This window comes from Spea bombifrons, chromosome 10 (genome assembly GCF_027358695.1).
Source record: "Spea bombifrons isolate aSpeBom1 chromosome 10, aSpeBom1.2.pri, whole genome shotgun sequence".
In the NCBI taxonomy this organism is placed as follows: domain Eukaryota; kingdom Metazoa; phylum Chordata; class Amphibia; order Anura; family Pelobatidae; genus Spea; species Spea bombifrons.
In genome coordinates, this window is record NC_071096.1 from 34,044,990 (window position 1) to 34,060,136 (window position 15,147).

The 15,147-nt window shown below is 44.0% G+C and overlaps 1 protein-coding gene across 3 annotated transcripts in view; it reads left to right on the plus strand.

Annotated features, from left to right (window-relative positions):
- The window catches only part of ZFHX3 (zinc finger homeobox 3), a 51,116-nt gene extending 38,379 nt beyond the window's left edge, over positions 1-12,737 (plus strand). Inside the window, exons 7-11 of one of the 3 annotated variants that reach the window (XM_053449639.1) lie at positions 85-285; positions 3,045-3,156; positions 3,625-9,045; positions 9,370-9,463; positions 9,828-10,008. In XM_053449639.1, coding sequence (XP_053305614.1) covers positions 85-285; positions 3,045-3,156; positions 3,625-9,045; positions 9,370-9,461 — 5,826 coding nt within the window. In that variant the 3' untranslated portion in view covers positions 9,462-9,463; positions 9,828-10,008. Of the gene's footprint in view, positions 1-84; positions 286-3,044; positions 3,157-3,624; positions 9,046-9,369; positions 9,464-9,827 lie in introns of all 3 variants that reach the window. The other 2 variants (XM_053449638.1, XM_053449636.1) reach the window with 2 other exon arrangements.
- The last annotated feature ends 2,410 nt before the right edge of the window (positions 12,738-15,147 follow it).

Here is a 15,147-nt window from a genome sequence, read left to right on the forward strand (position 1 = left end):
CGCGAACTTTGAGACATTTATTTTCCTCTCTCCACTGGTTTCTTCTAGCATCTCCTAAAACGTGTCTGCCTTGTTGTTTCTCAGATGTTCCAGTGCCCGTACTGTAAATACTGTAATGCGGATGTGAACCGCCTGCGCGTTCACGCCATGACGCAGCACTCTGTGCAGCCCATGCTGCGCTGCCCGCTCTGCCAGGACATGCTAAACAACAAGGTCCACCTGCAGCTGCACCTCACCCACCTGCACAGCGTGGCACCGGACTGCGTGGAAAAACTCATCTTAACGGTGAGTAGGGATACCCCACAAACTTTTTATACAAGATGTATGCACGGTAACGACCAAGCGTTCCCTTTGCCACTTTAGATATACACACATGCATGCACGCAAACATACACATTCTTGCACACACATACACTCCTTCGCACGCATGTACAGTTACCAAGTTAGAGCGATAAATTGAGGAACAAAAAAATGCTTACAGAACATTGTCACGCACGCGCAGTTTGCATTTACGTAACGTCTCTAATAATTCAAGACAGCTCTGTGGAACCAGCACCATGTTATGTCTGTTGCCATGGTAACTAAAGCTTTGATTCTGCTATGTATCACAAATGTCTCTTTACAAACATTGTCACCCAAGGAAGTAGAAAGTGATCGCCTCGTTTTAAACTGACCCGGCCACAGTCACGTCCTCTGCTCCGCAGGCTGGAAATGTAGTGGCCCCGTTTCCCAGGTCATCTCAGCCTCGTCATTTTTTTTTTTTCTTTTTCCTTTTTTTCTTTTTTTTTGTGCCAATGATGTCTTGCACTCTTCATCTGTCGCATTAACAGAAGAGCTAGGATTGCAAAACGATGCTGCAGCTTGGCCTATGTTTGCCAATTATGTGGTGTAAATGTAAAGTGACCTTAGTGTTCCCCCTCGGCTAACGAATATTTTCTCTGAAACCTTTGCGCTCTTTGTAATGGAAATATCCAGTCTGTCTGTGAGCGGGATTTGCATGTTGGACCTCGCAGGCAGTCAGAAGGGCATTTTTTTTTTTGACCTCTTTTCTCCTTTCTTTGTCTGAGTCCTTAGCTTTTCTTTGACTGACACCCCCCCCTCACCTCTCTGCAATTGCCGACCCCCCCCCTTTCCTGTTATTTTTTCCACCGCAATATGCATAGAGCGGCTGGGTTAAAGGGGAGACCTCTGTCCGGCGTACACCCCTTAGACCCCAGTATGGTGTAAACAGCCTGTGAAGATGCGGCTGTGTTCTGTCAGCTGGCCCCCCTCGCACAATTAGCATGTAATTATCCTGTATGATGGGCAGCCAGAGGAGAGGCAGCTGACGCGTTGCATTGCTGACCCTCAAGTCAGAGATCAGTGGGCACTGAGAGCGGTGCTGCCGGCACCTTAATGATGCGATTTACATATCTGTCCAAGCAGCTGTGAATTGTAGGACCCTTGTTATTACACGGTGCTGTGCCGGGTGAGAATGTTCCGGCTTAGGGTCTGCGGCAAGGACAATAAAACCAGACCTTTAACTGAGGGTCATTTGTGAATGTATATTTATTGCTAGATGCACGGAGGTTTGCTTCCCTGCAGGATACATCCTTAGCAAGCGTCCCTTGACAAAGGGACAGTCTATGGGGTATCTACAGTAAGCCCAATGATTTGTCCGCGGGGCTTAGAAGGTCTTTCCTTGTAGGTCCATACACGGAGAAATAAATATATCGACTCGAAGGCAAGAAGGGGATTTATAGCTAGGCGGGCAATGAGAGCATGCGGCGGTCGGCACATGGATATGCAGGTCATATCGCAAGAGGCATTTTAGGAGGGTAGGCGCTGAAAAAGATAGCAGAGACATTAGAGCTCACAAAACCTGCCAGAATTCCAATCAGGAAAGATGATTAAAGTGGAGAGCAGACAACGTCTCGCTCACCACCTCGTCTGCCGTCATTCACACTTGATTGACTTCAACCTTTCAAGTACAGAAGTCTCTCCCTTATTATTCAAGGCCAGGCGAGGTTTTCTAATTAAAGTGTATGAAAACAATTATAGAGCTGTCTTGTGGAGCTGGAATTCTCCGAGACTCGGCACACAGCTTTGCTCTCACCGGGTGTGGGATTTAGTGAACATATTTCCCTCCCATTGGGTTTAAATGAGAATGCACCCATGCTTGTGATCATGACTTCTTTTTGTTGAGCTTAAGCTCCTCACTTACATATAAGGAGATCAGATAAGAAAGCATCTTCCCTCCCTCCAAGCCTTTGGTCTGGTCATTTCCACCGACTCATCTGCTCGAAGAATAGAAGGAAGAGCCAATGTCCGCTGCTTTTATTAAATATGCGACTTAACTAACCCTGTAATAAAAATGTTCATATCTACAAAATATTGCAGCTCTTACGTCTTATTGTTTCTGCTAAATCTCTAAATTCTGACTGGTGTCTGCATGTTTGATTTGTAACTTTTTTTTAAAAACTATGCATTTCCAAGAATTGTCTGTGAGATTGACATATATTTTCTGTATGTATAGATCTAGTTTATTTTGAGTTTCGTGGAAAAATAAAACTTTTTAATAATTGTCCCCTGTAAATGAGTTGTTGTTGCAATCGCAGATTTAATCCCCCCCCCCTTTCTATCTCTTCTTTTGTTTCTTTCACTAAATGACACTGCTAGCAGGCTGCTCCTTTCACTCAGGAACGTGGCACACGTCCTTTTTTCCCATTTCTCTTTAGCGATCCGAATTAATTAGGGGTGTTAATATGTTCTTGGTAGATTAAGGGGGGGCTTTAAGAGCATCTCCGTAATTGGCTGCCCCACAGCCTGTGACAAAACACTCTTTGTGATCAAAGTCAGGTTTCTGTAGAAAGGAGAAAAATATTAATTAGAAGATTATTCTCTTAGTGCGTAGTGATAATTAGAGCAGGCCACCCCCTGAGTGACGAGGGGGATGCTGAGCAGCTGTGGATATTCTCAGCAGTTTGCTTTGGGATGAGGCACAACGGTGTCTGGGACACTTTGTTTATGTTTTACAAACACTTGTTCCTCTGCGCCTGTTGCAGGTAACCTCGCCAGAAATGTTAATGCCAAGCAGTATGTTCCTCCCTGTGAGTTCTCCAGACCAGGAGAAGACGGCCTCGACCTCCAGTGCAGAGAACACAGAGAAGCTTTCTGGTAAGAACCCATAGAATCTTAAAATAAGCCAGGACCTATCCAGCCATGGTAGGCTGGCACCATTTTTATTTTCTTCACGGGACCGAAACCAAGCCATATGGCCCTGTAACATAAAGCCCCAATGAAACCTTTTATGTTACATTGACGGCTATAACAAGCTCCTTGTTCATTGACCATGTATCTGATATTCTTTAAATGACGCTGCAGGTACCAAAAAGACGACAGGGAATATCCAGTTGCGGTACAAGCACTACTGTTATAAAATAGGGACATATATTATTTAGAAGCAGACTAAATGGTTGATCTAAATACGGTAGCTCACTGTTTACTGGGCCAAACTACGAGGCAGTTGTCGGCTCTCAGAGCTGTCATTGTAGTGTTATCAAAAATAGTGGATTAACATAAGAGGTAAAAAAAAGCATTTATTTTTTCATTGGATTCATATCTTGTTGCTTTTATTGCCAACAGAACATTTGGAAGAACTTCCTAAGGGCACAGGAGCTTCCGAAGCATCTGAGTTTGGAGCAGAGCAGCAAGCTCCTCCAGGTGACCAAACGTCCGCAAGAGAGGATTCGGGATTCCTGTGCTGGAAGAAAGGATGTAACCAAGTCTTTAAATCCTCTGCTGCCCTGCAAACACATTTCAATGAAGTCCATAACAAGCGCCCTCAACTGCCAGTTTCTGATCGACACGTTTACAAATATCGCTGCAACCAGTGCAGTTTAGCATTCAAAACTGTTGAAAAACTTCAGTTACATTCACAGTATCATGTTATCCGTGCTGCTACCATGTGCTGCCTTTGCCAGAGGAGCTTTCGAACATTTCAGGCTCTTAAGAAGCATCTGGAGACCAGTCACCTGGAGCTGAGCGAGTCTGACATCCAGCAGCTATACAGTGGTCTACTGGTGAACGGGGACATCACGGCCATGGGAGATGCGTCCCTGGCCGAAGACCAGAGTATGTTGGTAGATGAAGATAAGGAGGATGAGAGTGACCTTGAGGATAAACAAAGCCCAGCAGGTAGTGATTCTGGTTCTGTGCAAGAAGATTCTGGTTCTGAGCCCAAAAGAGCTCTCCCTTTTCGAAAGGGTCCAAACTTTACAATGGAAAAGTTTCTGGATCCTTCTCGACCCTACAAGTGCACGGTGTGCAAGGAGTCCTTCACACAGAAGAACATTCTGCTGGTTCATTACAATTCCGTGTCCCACTTACACAAGCTAAAGAGAGCCTTGCAGGAATCGACGACCGGGCAGCCTGAGCCCACCAGCAGTCCTGATAACAAACCTTTTAAGTGCAACACCTGTAATGTCGCATACAGCCAGAGCTCCACATTAGAGATCCACATGAGGTCCGTGTTACACCAGACCAAGGCCCGTGCAGCAAAATTGGAAGCTGCTGGCAGCAATACAAATGGGGCTGGTTCCAACAGCACCTGCACAACAGCAACTGCCACAACTGCACAAAACCCAGCCAGTAACAGTATTGCCAGCACCTCAAGTTGCCCAACTCCGGTTACAGCTGCTACAAGTTCCAGTTTCATGAGCCAATCACCCATGGAGAGTTCTGCAAATGCCACTGCAAGTAATCTGATTTCTCCTGGCGTCGCCTGCCCTCCCGAACACAAGGACATAAATCGAAGAAAATTAGCAGACATGATAGCTTCACGGCAACATCAGCAGCAACAGCAGCAAGCGCAGTTGGCTCAGGCACAAGCACAGGTGCAAGCCCACCTGCAGCAAGAGCTTCAGCAGCAAGCTGCAATTCTGCAGTCTCAGCTATTAAACCCTACCCTGCTCCCTCACTTTCCTATGACAACAGAGACCTTGCTCCAGCTTCAACAGCAGCAACATCTGCTCTTTCCATTTTACATCCCTAGCACAGATTTCCAGTTTAATCCAGAGGCTAGTTTGTCGCTCACTAGTGGGACGTTGACCTTAACTGGGAGTAATCCACTGGAAGACCTAAAGACTCCAATGCAGCTCCAACAGCAAGCTCACATTCATCACCAGCACATAGTTCAGTCGCAAGGACAGATATGCATGCCGGAGGCGCACCCTGCGCAGCTGCAGCCACCAGAACAAAAACTCAAACCCGTGAGAGAAAGCTTTAAAGAACTAAAGAAGGAAAGAGATTTTTCTGAGAGGCTAGACGAGAGCTGTGCGGTCAGCGAATCCGTATCTGATAGCCAAAAGTGTAAAGAGAAGAAAGAGCATACGCCAGGGTCCTCGTCCGACCCCTTTTTGCTTCCTCCCCGTATCTCGTCAGATGCTCGCGGTAATGCCACCAAAGCTTTGCTTGAGAACTTTGGTTTTGAGCTTGTTATTCAGTACAATGAAAACAAGCAGAAAGCTCAGAAAAAGAACGGTAAGAATGAGCAAGGAGATTGTTTGGATAAGCTGGAATGCAGCTCTTGTGGAAAACTCTTCTCCAACATCCTAATACTGAAGAGTCACCAGGAGCATGTTCATCAACGCTATTTGCCCTTCAAGCAGCTAGAACAGTTTGCCAAGCATTACAGAGATCACTATGACAAACTATATCCATTGAGGCCTCAAACTCCGGAGGCTCCAGCACCACCTCCTCCGCCTCCACCACCACCTCCTCCTCCAGTGACTCCACAACCAGCTATAACCCCAACAATTCCCACTTCAGCCCCTTCTCTAACGCCACCCAGTATTTCACCGGCCCAGACATCTGTGCCGCTGACTCAGCTCTCAATGCCAATGGAGTTGCCACTCTTTTCACCCCTTATGATGCAAACCATGCCTTTACAATCAATGCCAGCCCAGTTGCAGCCTTCACTAGGGTCTGTGGATACACTGACTGCTGATTTGGCCCAGTTATACCAACATCAGCTCAACCCCAGTCTATTACAGCAGCAGAACAAAAGGCCAAGGACAAGAATTACTGATGATCAGCTGAGAGTTTTACGCCAGTATTTTGATATTAACAATTCCCCAAGTGAGGAGCAGATCAAAGAAATGGCTGATAAGTCTGGGTTGCCTCAAAAGGTAATAAAGCATTGGTTCAGAAACACCCTTTTCAAGGAGCGTCAACGTAACAAAGATTCTCCTTATAACTTTAATAACCCTCCCATCACCAGTTTGGAGGATCTGAAGATGGACTCCAAGCCCCCCTCACCAGAGCCACAAAAACATGAATACTGGGGAAGCAAAAGATCATCCAGAACTCGCTTTACGGACTACCAACTTCGTGTTCTTCAAGATTTTTTTGATGCTAATGCTTATCCAAAAGATGATGAATTTGAGCAACTCTCAAACTTACTCAACCTACCTACGCGTGTCATTGTTGTCTGGTTCCAAAATGCCCGTCAAAAGGCTCGTAAAAACTATGAAAATCAGGGTGATGGGAAGGAAGGGGAGAGGCGTGAGCTAACCAATGACAGATACATACGTACAAGCAACCTAAACTACCAGTGCAAAAAGTGCAGCTTGGTCTTTCAACGAATATTTGACCTAATCAAACACCAGAAAAAGCTTTGTTACAAAGATGAGGATGAAGATATGCACGATGACAGCCAAAATGAAGACTCAATGGATGCCACGGATTTACTTACCCCCTCCAGTTCTTCATGCAGCACCCCGATGCCCTTTCCGTCTGTAAGCACAGCAGCCTCCTCTTCAGCCAACGCAACTTGCACCACTGTCATGCAACATATGTTAGAAATGGATGACATTCTTACTTACGGTTCCAAGTCAGAGGCTGCTCACGATGATAAACCAAAGCATTTTGAATCTTCAAGGGAACAGCAAAACCAAACGCAAGAGCAGCCACTGCAGCCAAAGCAAGAACCCCAACAACCACAGTCAACACAATCGCAGCCTCCGCAACAGGACCAGTCTGAGCAAAAAGCAAATGCCGCAACCCAGAAGCTCCTGCCTCTTTCTTCTCCGTCCACTCAACCACAAACCCCCCAGTGTTCTGTTAGTCAGCCAAGTCCTAGTGCAGCCCAGATGTCTCATCTTTCCCTCAAACCCCTACACTCCTCAACTCCACAGCAGCTGGCAAATTTGCACCCTCCGCTTATCCCTTACCAATGTGACCAGTGCAAACTGGCGTTCCCTTCATTTGAACACTGGCAAGAACACCAGCAGCTTCATTTCCTCAGTGCACAAAGCCAGTTTATCCATCCACAGTTCTTAGATCGGCCCATGGATATACCCTTCATGCTTTTTGATCCCAGTAATCCACTACTCGCCAGTCAGCTTCTTTCTGGAGGTCTCTCTCAAATCCCAACTAGCTCTGCTACCTCTCCTTCCACACCTTCCTCCACAATGAACACGCTGAAAAGAAAGCTAGAAGAAAAGGCAAATGCAAGTCCGGGAGAGAATGACAGCGGAACAGGGGGCGACGAACCCCAAAGGGACAAACGCCTACGGACAACCATAACACCAGAGCAGTTGGAGATTCTATACCAGAAATACTTGTTGGACTCTAACCCGACACGCAAAATGTTGGACCACATTGCCCATGAGGTGGGACTGAAAAAGCGTGTGGTTCAAGTATGGTTTCAGAACACACGGGCAAGAGAAAGGAAAGGGCAGTTCAGAGCGGTTGGTCCTGCGCAAGCCCACAGGCGTTGCCCATTCTGTAGAGCTCTTTTTAAAGCAAAAACGGCACTGGAAGCTCACATCCGCTCCCGTCACTGGCATGAGGCAAAACGTGCTGGGTATAATATGAGCTTATCTGCAATGCTTGTTGATTGCGATGGAGGGATCCAACTGAAAGGGGACCTTTTTGACAATTCTGGCTTCCACAACCATCCACAGAGTAGCAATGACGGGCAGTGCATTTCTCTCTCCCCAGTGAGCAAGTCCATGGACCTCTCTCCCAGGACATTGCTTAGTCCGTCGTCTATTAAAGTAGAAGGAATGGAAGATTTTGAAAGCACCTCGATGTCTGTTAACTTGAGTTACGACCAGGCCAAGCTAGATAATGACGATTGCTCGTCTGTGAATACCGCTATAACGGACACCACGACAGGGGATGAAGGAAATGCTGATAATGACAGTACCACGGGTATGATAGCTGAAACCAAATCTACATCTGTAACCAACGATGGCTTGCCAAAGACTGCTACGATGACCATGTCTGAATATGAGGACCAAATGTCTTCTGGTCTGGTCAGCCCAGCCCCTAGTTACTACAGTAGAGAGTATGACAACGAAGGCATAGTTGATTACAGTGAAACTTCCAGCCTCGCAGACCCTTGCTCTCCAAGCCCAGGTGCAAGTGGCTCAGCAGGCAAGTCAGGCGACAGTGGGGAACGCCCTGGTCAGAAGAGATTTCGGACACAGATGACAAATCTTCAGCTAAAGGTTCTCAAATCCTGCTTTAATGATTATAGAACACCCACTATGCTGGAGTGTGAAGTCCTGGGTAACGATATCGGACTGCCAAAGAGAGTCGTCCAGGTCTGGTTTCAGAATGCCCGGGCTAAGGACAAAAAATCCAAATTAAGTATGGCCAAGCACTTCGGAATAAACCAAACAAACTATGAAGGACCCAAAACAGAGTGCACTTTGTGTGGTATCAAGTACAGTGCGAGATTGTCGGTGCGGGATCATATCTTTTCCCAACAGCATATTTCCAAAGTTAAGGATGCTATTGGAAGCCAGTTAGATAAGGAAAAAGAGTATTTTGACCCAGCTACAGTTCGGCAGCTGATGGCCCACCAAGAATTGGACCGCATCAAAAAGGCCAACGAGGTTCTAGGTCTGACGTCCCAACAACCGGGTGTATTTGATAATCCTTCCCTGCAAACTCTCAATCTTCCAACATCATATCCAACTCTCCAAGGTATCCCTCCTGTCCTGCTGCCAAGCCTCAGTAGCCCATCCTTGCCAGCCTTCCCTCCAGCTAACACAGGTGGGCACATGAGAGACAAGGCAGTAGTATTATAGTGTTGAGCATGCTTGGACAATTTATTTTTCATACAGTCTTCCATTTTTTGTTTTTAATGATCCATACAGACACAGTCAATGTATTTAGTAACACTCTAGTCTCAATAGTTTGTATGTTTTTGTTGAGAAATGCACTTCCATTTTATGTTCCCTTACGGCTAGAGGTTTAAATAGTCAAATCTGCTCTTCCGAGAGTGTTTGGGGGGGGGGTCTTAGTGCGTCAGTAAATGTGGGAATCACTACCTCCTATGAGTTATAGTCTTAATTACGCATGTTTCATTGTTTGTAGGTTCGTTTTTAAACTGCTTGTTCAGTTTGTGTTATAAATTGTACCCAAAGTCTGTACTGCTAAGGAGGTCTTTCTCTGCCCCTTCTCATTGAAGGTAAAACACCAAGGCTTTTTTTCAGAGACTGCATAAATGGGTGGGGGGGGACTTTGTTGCCCTTAGGTATTACAACACATACAAACGTGTTAAAACAGATGTGTCTTTAGAGTTTTTCCAACTCTTTATTTTGTGTAGAATTGAACACACCAAGAAATATGTGAAGCACTTTTGTAATTCCATGTAGATAGTTCATCTATATGAATGGGTTTACAATTTTATTGTCTGGAAAAGCTGTCCACTTCAGTCTCCTCACTTCAGTTAGTTTTCACCTTATCTCAGAGCATCAGTTTGCAACTCCTGTGTTTCATCATGTGCATAAAATGCCTTTTAAAATGCTAAATTGTCTGTTTATCTCTTGCAGCTTTAAGTTCTCCCAAATCCAATGTGATGGGAGGGTCCAGCACAACAATCCCTTCCCCTGGCCTTCCCACATCTGGACAACCAAATAAACAACCCGCTAAACCACAGAGCCCCCCTATTTCATCACAGACTCACCAGTTACCCGTATCCCAGCCTCCAGAAATGCAGAAAGAAAAAGACAACGAGAAGATGAAAGAGAAGGGGAAAGGTAAAGGAGATCCCTCCCCTACACCCAAAAAAGAGAAGGGGGAAACTCTAGCATCAACCTCCACTTCAATGGCTGGCATGGAGTATGTGGTGGATTCCTCCCAACTCCAAGCTTTACAAGCTGCTTTGACGTCAGATCCCACCGCGTTGCTCACCAGTCAGTTCCTTCCTTACTTTGTTCCTGGCTTCTCTCCCTACTATGGCGCCCAGATACCTGGGACCTTGCCCGGTGGTTATCTACAACCAATGTATGGAATGGAAAGCCTGTTTCCGTACAACCCTGCACTCTCGCAAGCCTTGATGGGTCTGTCTCCAAGCTCTTTGTTGCAGCAGTATCAACAGTACCAGCAAAGCTTGCAAGAAGCTCTACAGCAACAGCGGCAAATGCAGCAGCAGCAGCAGAAGCAGCAACACCACCACCATCATCAAAGACTGCAGCAGCAACAACCCAAAGCAAGCCAAGCCCCAGCAGTTCCTCCTCCCTCCGACAAAGACCCTGCCAAAGACTCCCACAAGCTGGAAGAACAGAATCCTGTGGCCCATGAGGTATCTCTTTCCAACAAGCCCCCAGAACAGCATGAAGTAGAAAGCCAAGGTGCAGACTGTCTCTTGGACCCACTCATAGTCCCAAAGGTGCAGTACAAGTTGCTCTGCCGGAAGTGTGAGCTGAGCTTCAGCAGTGAAGAGGCGGCTCTCAGCCACCTGAAGTCCCTCTGCTTTTTTGGCCAATCTGTGGTGAACCTGCAAGAACTGGTGACTTGCGTCCCCACTGGTGACAGCAGTGGTTCTTACCGCTGCTTGGGCTGTGAGGCCACTATCTGTGGGGGCGATGCTCTTCGTCAACATCTGGAGTCGCCCTTGCACAAACACAGAACAATCAAAAGAACAGCAAGAAACGCCAAAGAGCACCCTAGTTTATTACCTCACTCTGCCTGCTTCCCCAACCCTGACACCGCATCTACCTCTCAGTCTGCTGCTGACTCCAAAGCCAGCCTTTCACCCCCTTCCCCATCTGCTTCTCCCCACCATATCTCCACAAAGTCTTGGTCTCATAGTGCTCCTAAAAAAACTCCTCCTTTCCCCACGATTTCCTCATCTTCAACAGTTACCTCAAGTCCGTGCAGCACCTTAGGGGCTGCAACCTCTTTTCCAACAGATGGCTTCTCTGAGGAGTCTGACTCGGACCTCAGCCAAAAGTCTGACAGGGCGAGAAGTCCCCTGAGCGCTCCAGAGAACCCAGGCTGTCACGAGGACAGCTCTCGAACTGCTGTGGGAGTGGGTTCTTTACGACTGTAGACTTCGATGGTGGACGATGATAAATAATAATAAAAAAAATATGAATTTTAAATAATAAGATAACCAATTTCACAAACGAAAATACTGCAAATTCCAAAGCTTCTAACCAAAAAAAAAAAAGAGGACCCCCTCCCTTCCCAATATGAATCTCTTCATTCCTGCACCTGCCCCAACAACCTGTTCTCCCCTCAACCTACTGTCACATTGGGCTCCCTAAACAGGGAACTGGGTCTGACTTCTTTGTCTCCCTTTACCTGGAGTTTGGTGACGACTTTTTTTCTGCTCTCATAGCGACCGCTTTGCTAAGAAGAAACCAATGGAAATATTGTGTTATTCTCAGGTCAAATGCTCACACCGTGTTCTGACTCTGGTCTTGGAGTTTTATATATACATATATATATAGATAGGGATATATGTGTGTATATATGTATTTATTTTCTTGTTTTGTTCATCCACTGATTTATTATTATTATTATGTTTTTCCATTTCTAAATTTGTTCTGTTTTAGTTATTGCGAACGGGCAGACAAGATTCAGGACTGGGGTGAAACAATGCCTCCCAGGGACAAAATGTTGGGTGGTGTTCATTCTTTATGATTTCCACATCCAAGAACCACAGCTCAAAAATATATATACTTTTAAAGAAAAATGAACAGACTTTCTGTATTTCTTGTACTCGAGGCCAATGATTCAGGACAGTTTTCAGAAGTGGAGTAGATTTTTGTGTACACTGTTCGTGTCCCTATGATGTTTCTCATTTGACGGTGATTTTCCAACAACAGACCCCGTGGTCCTCCAATATTATACCCTGAAAGACCTCTAAGCTTCAGCTCCTCAACCAAAAGAAAATCTTTTGAAACCCACACTTTTTTTAAACAGCTCTTACTAGCAGGACACGTGTATCTGCTAATTTTTAATTTGCATTTTAGCCCAAAGGGACTCAGCTCTTCACATTTTTAATCTAGAGTGTGGTACAAAGTGCCGCAATAAAGTTTAACGGGCACCGTCCGTGCCAAGATGAGCTTACACTCAATAAAACCTGACTATTGGATTTGGGAAAGATGGTTTACTGTTTTAAAAAAAAAAAAAAAAATGTAATATTCCCTGTTGTTTGGTGTTTGTATTTTAACACTCCCCACCCCCAGTGTTACCTGTTGCTCTGTTTCATATTAGTAGACAGAGGTCTGTTTTGTTTTTGTTTTTTTTTTTTCAGTTTTTTTTATTTTATTTTCTTTTTTTTTAAGAAAAAGGAAAAAGTGAAATGAAAAATGAACCATTTGTACATCTGTGTATATGCGTGTGTGTATATGTGTATGCATATATGCATTATCATACACAGACATATGCACACATATATTTAAATTTCTTTTTGAATGAAATCTGATGCTTTAAATAAAATCCAAAGAGTAGCCTCCCTTGTGTGCTTGGCTTGGAAGGCTTTTTTTTACTTGAAAAGAATATATATATATGTAAATGTTAAACGGAGACTGGTGACGCTCGGTACTAACCATTTTATTCCTGGGTCGTCGGCGCAGAGTTTGGTCAATAATCCGGAAGAACCATCCACCTAAAATAAGATACAGGCCGCACATACACACCTTCAACAATAGGTACAGGTAAACTCACGTTAAAATACCATTTGTTTAGACGTTCATCGGCTGTCGTGTCACCTGTGCTCATAGAGCATCTAAAAATCCCTGCCAACTGCGGAAATACTCGTTGTGCTTGAGGATATCTGACAGATCTTCAGGATATTTGATTAGTGGTGTCGGCAGTGGGTTTTGCATATTTCACGGGTGATGTACGTTCGACTTTATTATTTATTTTTTTGCATACCGATGACCCACTCAGCCTTCCTGTAAAATCATTATTAATTTAAGTCATCCCTGATTAATAAATCATTCCCAGTGCATATAGTTCTCACACAAGTGTTCAAATTGCGATTGGTTGTCAAGTCCTTTGCGGTGAAACACATCCAGAGGCCTCTGGCTAGGAAAGCTGTTTTGATGCACTTTTAAAGTAATATGTTCTTATGTATTTCCCTGGACTATTTTACTGTATGTTCATCCTTGTTTTAAGTTGTAGGCTCGATGGTATCCATCAGCCAGTCCTCCAGTTATTTTGTGTATTTTAACCCCCCCTCCAAAAGAAAAAAAAAATCTATCCTAGATGTAGAGTAGAGATGTAGAATATATTTACCATTTTTTTCTTCATGCATAACGAGTAGAAACGTCCAGCTTGTAGGAGGCCTCATGTTTTGTGCCCAGATTCCTTGGAACTCCAGCCATACAGACGCGATACTGTAGGATACCACTATATTCCATCTTCAATTGCTACTGAGAAGGTCTGTTCGTTGCCAGATCTGGATTAGGCATTTTAGGAGACCGGAGAAGGCTACAGGTGGATTTGGTTCTGCGGTGAGCTAGTGGGTGATGCCATCTGGTCACAACACAACACAGCAACAACCACAACAACCACAACACAGATGATTATGAGTGACTTTCTTCTAAGCACAGAACACTATCACAGAAACTATCTGGGTTTTTTGTTTTTTATTCATTTATATAAAGGTAGACAAATCCTTTATGAGGTACATGCTTATTTAAACGTTTGAGTGTATCGATAAAAGCACAGCTTTAGGTGTGAACATATTGTATATCATTACACGGCTGGCACACGTATGTATATATGTTGGAAAGAGGTGTAACGTCAGAATCGGGTGCTGTAATTTTGGACGCTTGTGAGGCGGAAGGTGTCCTTGGATGGGACATTTTGGGGGGGTATTTATGAGCCAATAAAGTACTTGCAATGTACAAAAGGTTATCAACCAAAAATCTTAATTCAAACCAAAATGAGGCTACTGTAGCTCTCTTCCTAATTTATTTACCATACCAAAATGTGTAGCAGGAACAAATGGCCTACTGTATATGAGATACATGTTTGTTGTAGCCTGAAGAAATCCATATATATGTACGATCTTTGATCCCCCCCCCATAATTCTATTTTGCCCATTGTAATATTAAAAAAAACAAAAACAACAGAAAAAAATGACTATAACTGTTTTGTATCCAACATTGCAATTGTGTTTTTGTGTGTAAATATCACTGGGAGGAACCATAATGGTAGCGTTCCTCGATCATTACGTAGCCACCGACTCAGTAATGCGTAATATGCTGATATAAGCTTTTCTATGCAAGGATTTGAGAATATTTTCAGGTCGATTTCTTTAATGCTTTTTGATCTTTATCAGCTGGATAAAAGGTCAACAACACATAAGATTTAGAGGAACAAAAAAAAAAGTGATCCAGCCTTTCTTCAGGAATACATAGAGATTGCCATACATAATAAAGACCAGATGAGATTCTTGCATATCCCTGTCCGTCAAATTAAGGAATCCAAGTGAGTTCGAAAATTAGTCTATCCGTATTAATGTATGTTTGGACGTCTTACAACCAAGCGTATTTCTGCTCCTGGGATGCATCTGAGGGTGAGTCAAAAAAGAAGATTACATTTAGTGTTCTCAAAATCTTCTGGGCAATTTTCATTAATGTTTGTGTGTGTGTATGTATATGTGTATATATGTGTATATATATATATATATATATATATATATATATATATATATATATATATATATATATATATATATATATATATATACTATAATCTCTATAACTTTGTAATTAAACACACTAAGATGACACAAGGATTGGCAATATTCTTACATTGGATTTGTGCTTACAGTGTTAGAGAACAATGATGAACAAAGCACTAGCACTCCAGAAGGCAGATGTTACACAAGAGAACAAAGCCTATTTA